Source organism: Thermobia domestica, chromosome 3 (genome assembly GCF_964235325.1).
Source record: "Thermobia domestica chromosome 3, izTheDome1.hap1.1, whole genome shotgun sequence".
In the NCBI taxonomy this organism is placed as follows: domain Eukaryota; kingdom Metazoa; phylum Arthropoda; class Insecta; order Zygentoma; family Lepismatidae; genus Thermobia; species Thermobia domestica.
Window position 1 is genome coordinate 121351439 of NC_137456.1, and position 11149 is coordinate 121362587.

The 11149-nt window shown below is 31.0% G+C and overlaps 1 protein-coding gene across 1 annotated transcript; it reads left to right on the forward strand.

The window, feature by feature from the left end:
* The first annotated feature begins 8226 nt into the window (after positions 1 to 8226).
* LOC145681935 (somatostatin receptor type 2-like) lies at positions 8227 to 9429 on the forward strand. The gene has a single exon (XM_081753536.1). It carries the CDS (start codon positions 8227 to 8229, stop codon positions 9427 to 9429), a length of 1203 nt encoding a protein of 400 aa, XP_081609662.1.
* The last annotated feature ends 1720 nt before the right edge of the window (positions 9430 to 11149 follow it).

The following is an 11149-nucleotide window of genomic DNA, read 5'->3' on the forward strand; positions in this document are numbered from 1 at the left end:
GCGCTCTAGTACAGGAAAAAAAAACCTACAACATGAGCATATAAGTTTATTGTGAAAGTACGCCTAACAGCCCAGGGAATCAACATAACGTCTAAGTGGGACGAATAACGCCAGGAGAAACCTCGGCGTCTTCCCCTGCACTCTTATTTTGGAGCAAAAGACTCCGTCGTTTCACAATAGACTTCCATACTCATGTTGCAGTTTTTTGCTCCGGACTGTACCAACATTATTTTCCGTATAAGCAAACTTATCGGATTTCTGAAGCTTCAAACCAGGACATTGTGAATGCCAGTATTTCATTTTAAAAAATCTCGTGATAAATTCTCAACTCAACAGGATATACGCACAATGAAAATTCATAGTGGACGTTTTTCAAAATTCTAATTTAAGATTTATTCTTACACACTACTCAGAATTCAAACAAATATATACTGATTACCTATTAATATGCACAAAGACAATATTTTGATTTGTACCACCAAATTTAATAATAATAATAATAATAATAATAATAATAATAATAATAATAATAATAAATAAATAAATAAATAAATAAATAAATAATACAGAAATCAGTCTGAGTTTCAAAATTTGCTGTTCTGCAGTCAAATTTAGTGTTCTAATTTTTCAAGCAGTACAATTTCTTTCAAGACTTATAACACTTTTTTTTAGCAAGACATAATTCAACAACTATCTAGTCTAACATTCGCGAAAACAAGGAGTAAAGGAATATCTACTACACAGGCTTATACTTTTCACTTGAACGAATCTTTCTCAAAAAGCACTTATTATTTTTTATTATTATTATTATTTTATCAAAGAATTCACTGCAAGCCTTTCCCAAGTGCATTTTCCAGTCCTCTGGCTATTGACTCTTCCATTAATATTCTTTATGGAAAAAGCGCTAGAAGTTGTTAAATAACTTTGCAACTAGAAACAAATTCTGCTTCTGACCGGGACGCTGGGACGACTCCTTAAACCTGGGACTATCCCGGTCAAACAGGGACGTCTGGCAAGCCTACGTATACGTCTTCCTTAACTTTCTCTCTTGCCATCCCTGGAAATTTGCTGTCCTGTGGCCCGTGCATAAATGCGGGCCTGCCTATACATATATTAAGCATTAGCAAACAAAAACTTTGAAGGGTAGTCCAGCGATACCTCTCTAAATCTCCATCTACTATTTAGAAAAAAGTCATAGTATGTACTTACGTTCCAACCCTATTTCTGGTGTAAGTTTGTGTCATAAATCATAGGCAACGTTAACTTAGTACACTAGCATTTTTAAGGAGTTAAGTTTACCAAGACTCCTTTATATATTTTCTCTATCCGTGTATCCTTTCGTTTAGCCTTTATCTTTCTCTCTGTCTGTGTATCGTTTCGTCCATCTGTGTATCCTTTCCTTTCGCTCGTTCGTGTATCTTTTATATATTTTCCTTTTCCATATATTCTTTCGTCAGCCCGAAAGATATAAATTTCAAGAACTATTGGCTGAATCGCCACCTAATTTTGTCAGAATATAGAGAGTCAAAAGTTACGCATTGAGTTCGATTTCGGGGCCTGTATTCAAACTCGAAGTGCCAAAAATCAACCATTTTCGGTTTTTCAACTTTCAACACTGTAGAGCAAAAACAGTAACAGATAGCGATAAGCGGTTTATGCAATCAATTAAACATACCAACAATACATTTATACGTATTCTTAACTTTTTACTAAAACCGGAAGTGATTGGAATTTACTACAACTTCCGGTTCCAATAATCTACATCGAGCAAACATGATAAGGAGATAGCGAGAAACGGAATTTTGGAATTGATTTAGAGTTCTAAGAATAGATGCCATCTTCTTTCTTAACCCTCTATTCAAAACGGAAGTGTGCTTAGGTTTACTCGGGGTTCTTTCGTTTCCTCCCACTTTCTTCATTCCACCATTTCATTCGTTTCTCATAATCACTGTCTCCTTTAGCCTATCTGGCAAAACCGTAGGACGTAAAACTCAAAAATTTGATTTCATTTTTCAAAACGGAAGTGGCAGAAATCAACCACTTCTGATTTTAAGGTTGGTTGCCATAGAATAAAAACCGTAATAGGGAGCAAGAAACAGTTTTCTGTTATTAATTAAGCATCCGGAGAATATGTTCCACCTCCACTCTAATCTCTTTACTAGTAATACCGGAGTAATAGAAACCTATACCACTTTCGGTTTCAATACCAATTGAGAAAATATGACGCCATACAAACCAAACTTCTTCAGGTGGTGTAGACATAACACTGCTATTTGTTTCATTTATAGGAATACATTGCACGACGCGATTTTGCTCTAACACAGTATATCATCATTACACATATTTGTGAATTTAGAAATAACCAATTCACTTTTTTAAAAAAAATAATAAAATAGAATGTATAAATAGCAATACAGAGAAGCAAACATTGTATAATTCAAGTCGAGTGTTGGCTTAGTTATGGTTATATTAACTCCAAATTTAAGCACGGAATCTGAATGGTACAACGTTCATCTTTAGTGAGAGTCTTATCTGGTTTCACTCCGGCCATATGAGTTTCTGATGGGCAGCGGTGTGTTCGGCGTCAAATTAATCGTCAGCCAATTTTCTTGTGGTTCTTCCATTTCCTCCTACACTCTCACTATCAATTTACTTCTAATTGAAACAACCGTTAGCAAAGTTTCTATTATTAGACTCGATTGGCATTTGTGCGTCTGTCCGTCAGTCTATCTGTCCACCTATCCATCCATCCGTTCCATAATAACCCCCGTCTTAGCCTTAGAATACACATTTCAATCAAAGTATAATGATTAAAAAACAAGGTTAATTAAAGTATTAACGTATCAAAATCCCGTCTTAGCCTTAGAATACACATTTCAATCAAAGTATAATGATTAAAAAAACAAGGTTAATTAAAGTATTAACGTATCAAAATCCCGTCTTAGCCTTAGAATACACATTTCAATCAAAGTATAATGATTAAAAAAACAAGGTTAATTAAAGTATTAACGTATCAAAATCCCGTCTAAGCCTTAGAATACACATTTCAATCACAATATAATGATTAAAAAAACAAGGTTAATTAAAGTATTAACGTATCAAAATCCCGTTTTAGCCTTAGAATACACATTTCAATCACAATATAATGATTAAAAAACAAGGTTAATTAAAGTATTAACGTATCAAAATCCCGTCTTAGCCTTAGAATACGCATTTCAATCAAAGTATAATGATTAAAAAAACAAGGTTAATTAAAGTATTAACGTATCAAAATCCCGTCTTAGCCTTAGAATACACATTTCAATCAAAGTATAATGATTTAAAAAACACGGTTAATTGAAGTATTAACGTATCAAAATCGCGTCTTAGCCTTAGAATACACATTTCAATCACAATATAATGATTAAAAAAACAAGGTTAATTAAAGTATTAACGTATCAAAATCCCGTCTTAGCCTTAGAATACACATTTCAATCAAAGTATAATGATTAAAAAAACAAGGTTAATTAAAGTATTAACGTATCAAAATCCCGTCTTAGCCTTAGAATACACATTTCAATCACAATATAATGATTAAAAAAACAAGGTTAATTAAAGTATTAACGTATCAAAATCCCGTCTTAGCCTTAGAATACACATTTCAATCAAAGTATAATGATTAAAAAAACAAGGTTAATTAAAGTATTAACGTATCAAAATCCCGTCTTAGCCTTAGAATACACATTTCAATCAAAGTATAATGATTAAAAAAACAAGGTTAATTGAAGTATTAACGTATCAAAATCCCGTCTTAGCCTTAGAATACACATTTCAATCACAATATAATGATTTAAAAAAACAAGGTTAATTAAAGTATTAACGTATCAAAATCCCGTCTTAGCCTTAGAATACACATTTCAATCAAAGTATAATGATTAAAAAAACAAGGTTAATTAAAGTATTAACGTATCAAAATCCCGTCTTAGCCTTAGAATACACATTTCAATCAAAGTATAATGATTAAAAAACAAGCTTAATTAAAGTATTAACGTATCAAAATCCCGTCTTAGCCTTAGAATACACATTTCAATCACAATATAATGATTTAAAAAAACAAGGTTAATTAAAGTATTAACGTATCAAAATCCCGTCTTAGCCTTATAATACACATTTCAATCAAAGTATAATGATTAAAAAAACTAGGTTAATTAAAGTATTAACGTATCAAAATCCCGTCTTAGCCTTAGAATACACATTTCAATCACAATATAATGATTTAAAAAAACAAGGTTAATTAAAGTATTAACGTATCAAAATCCCGTCTTAGCCTTAGAATACACATTTCAATCAAAGTATAATGATTAAGAAAACAAGGTTAATTAAAGTATTAACGTATCAAAATCCCGTCTTAGCCTTAGAATACACATTTCAATTAAAGTATAATGATTAAAAAAACAAGGTTAATTAAAGTATTAACGTATCAAAATCCCGTCTTAGCCTTAAAATACACATTTCAATCAAAGTATAATGATTAAAAAAACAAGGTTAATTAAAGTATTAACGTATCAAAATCCCGTCTTAGCCTTAGAATACACATTTCAATCAAAGTATAATGATTAAAAAACAAGGTTAATTAAAGTATTAACGTATCAAAATCCCGTCTTAGCCTTAGAATACACATTTCAATCACAATATAATGATTTAAAAAAACAAGGTTAATTAAAGTATTAACGTATCAAAATCCCGTCTTAGCCTTAGAATACACATTTCAATCAAAGTATAATGATTAAAAAAACAAGGTTAATTAAAGTATTAACGTATCAAAATCCCGTCTTAGCCTTAGAATACACATTTCAATCAAAGTATAATGATTAAAAAACAAGGTTAATTAAAGTATTAACGTATCAAAATCCCGTCTTAGCCTTAGAATACACATTTCAATCACAATATAATGATTAAAAAAACAAGGTTAATTAAAGTATTAACGTATCAAAATCCCGTCTTAGCCTTAGAATACACATTTCAATCAAAGTATAATGATTAAAAAAACAAGGTTAATTAAAGTATTAACGTATCAAAATCCCGTCTTAGCCTTAGAATACACATTTCAATCAAAGTATAATGATTAAAAAAACAAGGTTAATTAAAGTATTAACGTATCAAAATCCCGTCTTAGCCTTAGAATACACATTTCAATCAAAGTATAATGATTAAAAAAACAAGGTTAATTAAAGTATTAACGTATCAAAATCCTGTCTTAGCCTTAGAATACACATTTCAATCAAAGTATAATGATTAAAAAAACAAGGTTAATTAAAGTATTAACGTATCAAAATCCCGTCTTAACCTTAGAATACACATTTCAATCAAAGTATAATGATTAAAAATACACGGTTAATTAAAGTATTAACGTATCAAAATCCCGTCTTAGCCTTAGAATACACATTTCAATCAAAGTATAATGATTAAAAAAACAAGGTTAATTAAAGTATTAACGTATCAAAATCCCGTCTTAGCCTTAGAATACACATTTCAATCAAAGTATAATGATTAAAAAAACAAGGTTAATTAAAGTATTAACGTATCAAAATCCCGTCTTAGCCTTAGAATACACATTTCAATCAAAGTATAATGATTAAAAAAACAAGGTTAATTAAAGTATTAACGTATCAAAATCCCGTCTTAGCCTTAGAATACACATTTCAATCACAATATAATGATTAAAAAAACAAGGTTAATTAAAGTATTAACGTATCAAAATCCCGTCTTAGCCTTAGAATACACATTTCAATCAAAGTATAATGATTAAAAAAACAAGGTTAATTAAAGTATTAACGTATCAAAATCCCGTCTTAGCCTTAGAATACACATTTCAATCAAAGTATAATGATTAAGAAAACAAGGTTAATTAAAGTATTAACGTATCAAAATCCCGTCTTAGCCTTAGAATACACATTTCAATCAAAGTATAATGATTAAAAAAACAAGGTTAATTAAAGTATTAACGTATCAAAATCCTGTCTTAGCCTTAGAATACACATTTCAATCAAAGTATAATGATTAAAAAAACAAGGTTAATTAAAGTATTAACGTATCAAAATCCCGTCTTAACCTTAGAATACACATTTCAATCAAAGTATAATGATTAAAAATACACGGTTAATTAAAGTATTAACGTATCAAAATCCCGTCTTAGCCTTAGAATACACATTTCAATCACAATATAATGATTTAAAAAAACAAGGTTAATTAAAGTATTAACGTATCAAAATCCCGTCTTAGCCTTAGAATACACATTTCAATCAAAGTATAATGATTAAAAAAACAAGGTTAATTAAAGTATTAACGTATCAAAATCCCGTCTTAGCCTTAGAATACACATTTCAATCAAAGTATAATGATTAAAAATACACGGTTAATTAAAGTATTAACGTATCAAAATCCCGTCTTAGCCTTAGAATACACATTTCAATCACAATATAATGATTTAAAAAAACAAGGTTAATTAAAATATTAACGTATCAAAATCCCGTCTTAGCCTTAGAATACACATTTCAATCAAAGTATAATGATTAAAAAAACAAGGTTAATTAAAGTATTAACGTATCAAAATCCCGTCTTAGCCTTAGAATACACATTTCAATTAAAGTATAATGATTAAAAAACAAGGTTAATTAAAGTATTAACGTTTCAAAATTTGTAACGCGGTTACTCAGTGATACAGCGTTTAACTCTGGTGCCTATGGTTTGATCCTATCTCCCGCCAAGTAGACTTTGTAGTGGAGAAACTCCATATGGATAGCTTTTATCTGTGTTTTCTCATTTCCTTCCACTTTCTTCATTCCGTTATTATTATCCATCTCATTATCACCGTCTCCTTTAATTTTGATGCATAATTGTAGGACTTTAAAATAAGAAAATATTTTTTTAAAAAGTTAATTTCAAACGATTTAGCTTTTCCTTATTTTTGTCATTTTATAAATACAAAGTGAGATATTGAAATATATATAATAGGAATTCTCCCTTTTAAAAGGCAAACCAAGAAATTAAAATACATATAATAGAAATTCCCCCTTTTAAAATACAAAGTGAGATATTAAAATACATGTAATAGAAATTCCCCCTTTTAAAAGCAGAAGTTTTGAAAATGCAGGGACACGTCCTATTATTATTAAGAAGGAGTTTGTTTGCTGAGTTTCATCTCCGTAACTGGAAAGGTTCCTCGGATACTTTATTTTTGACACACATTTTAAACCCCCCTTAGGAAGCGCATTTTAGTCAAAGTAACAGTTCTAAATAGGTACTAACTATGTTCCAGTATTTATTTCACTTAGTTCAACGGTGTATCTTTGTATAGCGAACATCACTAACTAATAGAAATAAGAATTTTAGCATGTTCCAAAGATTAAGAAGAGTAAATGTACAGAAAGGTACTTGCTTAATTCTATTTCTAAACAGTAATTGTCAAAATGTAAATTTACTCTCCATGCTCTCTTTTTTTACGATTGTATCGTAACCTCGTACAGAGATTACGCGAAGCGTGTTGCATGCTAAAATTATGTAGTTGGTTACACTGCAAGTTAGGAGTCACGCAAAACGCAGAACACGAGACTACCTGGCTAGGCTGTGTCTAGACATTATGTTTCTTTATGTACGTTTGTGTTAGTGTGTGCTACATAGAAGGCCAATAGAAGGCATTTTATTCCTCTAGTTGTTGTTTCAGTAGTAGCAGTCATGATATTGTCAATAAGTCCAGTTTTCAGCAGTGAGTTCTGGTTGTGTCAATACATGAATTCAGTTCTCTGCGTAAGGAAAGGAGAGAATGTTTGGTATTGATCCGCGTGTGTGATCCCTAATTTTTAAACGTTTCTTGATTCGCTGAAGAGAAATAAACTGTTTGAAATCTATAGTGCTGTGCTTTGTTTTTAAAAAAGAAAGTATTTAAATATTGGACCATTCAATCGATATAAGCGTTAGTTTCATAGACCACAGCTTTTTAAGCTTTAATGAATATTATTGAATGAGCTTCCGTTTGTGGATTCAATAATCTGTGATATTTTATTTCGTCTTTTTCTGCTGCTGGTCCATTCACACAACTGTTTCTTTGGAGAGTGCTTTATTGCAGTGAAATTATTTCTTGATATCTTACTGTTACTTTGTTTTTGGATAAATATACACTCAAATACAACATATCATTAATATGTGTTTCTGAATAGTGTGCTACTGAAACATTTTAACAATTACAAAATGACCGAGAACAAAATAGTGTATTTTGTAGCTCAGACTACTTTAGACTTAATATTTTTTATTGGTGTGTTCCTCAATGCTTCTGTTATATTTGTCATATTTTTCAGTCGAACGACAGCTAAGCAGCGATCAAATCGTTCTTACATGATAAACTTTTCTATAGCTAATCTATGTTTCCTTTTGGGCGTTCCTCTATTTGTGATTCGTCTACGGTTTGACTCATTTTGGCCTGCAAGTATGGTAGCTTGTAGATTAGATAACGGCCTGTACAATGTTATTCCATTCACCATAGCTGCCTTCTTGGCTGTTCTCAGTGTGAATCAGTTCTTGGAAGTGTGCAAACCGCGGACTGCTAAACGAGTAAAAGCATCAGGTACTTTCGATATCATCTCTGTACTTATTTGGTGTATTTCTGGAGTCCTTATGTTGCCTCTGTTCCTGTATACGGACATGCATGTGAATTCGGATAACTCTGTAAGATGTGTAGTGGAATGGCCTGATATTGGACTTTTGGGTGGGGAAAATGCTTCCGTTCTTTATCGATTTTTGATTGGTTTTGCTATTCCTGTGCCTATTAGCATTGTTTTTAATGTCATCACTATCCGCTTTCTACAAAAGAATTCTGAAGAGGCTCGTGTATACAACTGGGATGACACAAAGCTCATGTTAGTGTTTCTCGTAGCTTATATAGTCAGCTGGTGGCCGCACTGGGTCTATCATTTGATATATTTATCTGAATCCATAAAATTGTCTACTCCTACACACATGATGGTCACGATGTGGATAGTGTCTGAATGCATGATTTATACCAACTCAGCACTTTGTCCTCTCTTGTATGCTTACGTCAGCGATGACTTCAAACGTAGTTTCTTGGAAGCGTGTGTATGTTGCTGCAAATCAAGACTTAAGAAACAAAGTGAGGAACAGAATGATCTGAACATGGTTACCAGCCATTATAATGTGTCCCAGAGAGAGAGCTCTGAGTTTAAGAGCTCACCCGAAACATTATCACGGGACCAACTAAGTCAAACTGATAACTATACAGACACAGCAGGATGGATTCAGCCACAGTGTTACCAGAATGGAACTTTGGTTGGTCAAACTGATTCAAACACACAGACTACATCGAAAGAGTTTGCCAGTTCGGAGACACAGACGATTGGAAGCGAGAATAAAAATGAATGCACTGAAACTGAACTTTAGATTGTTCATATTTCATTTTTTTTTTTTTTTTTTTTTTTTGCAGTCTCAATTTTAAAATTGGGCTAGGCAAACGTACTTGTTAAATATGCCATAAATAGCATAATATTTTTAATTGATATTATCTAAACTTTTTGAAATTTGAAATAATGCATTTACCGAACCGGCCAAAGTTTTTTTTCTAACTAGCATTTTATTACTGACATACAATATAAAATATTGTAAACTACGCGATTTTAAAGTATTGTTTTTAATGCTTTATGCTACAACAATATATACAAGGTGTTTCCTTACATATATATGATGTATAGTTTTTCAACTTCGCGTTAAAAATTGCATTATACACTATTTTCTTAAGTAATATCCTTCTTTCTCTTGTTAAGTAAGCCATTTTATCGAAATCTAACAGCTCAAATCATGGCTAATTGAATTACTAACGCTTACCAGCGTAGCTCAGGAATGCTCATCCAGCCAAGGTCTATGACGCAATTCTCCATCCCCTTTCACATATTTTTCCACAAAAGAGAAACATGCTTTTAAACATCTCAATGGTTTCATCCTACAATAAATTTCCATCATGATGCAATTTTGATATAAAGAGTATTTCTTGTGTAAATTATTCAGTTTTACTACATTTTTAAACTAGTTTAAATAGCTTATTTTTTTTACCTCCTTTTCCTGTTACGTCATGATTTTCCCTTATGGGCACCATTTGTGCACCTAGAGTAATTAAATTCATTTTAAAATAAATGATTAAGAAAGTACATGTTCGGAAAAGAACATGTGTTAACGAATGCCGTTTAGAGTGTAAAAACTATGGATTAGGTTACAATCATTTTTCACTAATTAAGTTTCTTTTTAAGGTGGATTTGTCAGAATATCCGCTTCCTCTGCGAGGCTGAAGTTTGATTAAGCATGATGATCGCGAAGCATTTTTTTAAAGTATTTTTTAAAATTTTTTACAAAAGATTTTTAACATTATACCTATTTACAGTAAAAGGAAATAATTGTAATTAGCGAAACTGTAAGATCTACTAAATATTAAGAATAATAATAATAACGCGGCTATCCAAAAGTTTGTGTGGCATTTCAAGTATATATGTTTATAGTAACTAAATGTTTGTTTATTAATATATCCGAACAGTGTCAAATAGACCTTTAAGTTATGTTTATCGTTAAGGCTTCTATTTGTCCATTTATATGGAAGTTATAATTATTTACGAAAATTGAGTGTATAGTGGGTATATTCATTTGTGAAAATTGTAAATAATGTTTTTAAAAATTTCCTCCAACCTCCCTTATTTCCAACAAAAGACAATATTTCTTGTAGCCATATGTAAGATATTTTATAATACTTCATTGGCCTGAAAAGCATTTTCCGAATTGAATAAATAAAATCCATATTTCTTAGACTCAATTCATCTGTAGATGAAGATACAGTATTTTTTTATTATCAGCGGTGTCATAATTTATGATTTGATGTTAAGGTGGAATGATACAAACATAGATATTTTACGGGAACAAATAATCAATGAAGGCCAGTCCTTCACCTATAACATCTGTTAATAAAAGACAATCATTTCTGGCATCTGACTTCGGATTACTACTTCTCGAGGTAGAAATAATTATTAAGTCCTAAACTGTAGAAGAATATAAAGGTAATTAAAGTAATTTTCTGGGTAATAATAGAATTATGTAATTATACTTTTCTTCACATTTGTTC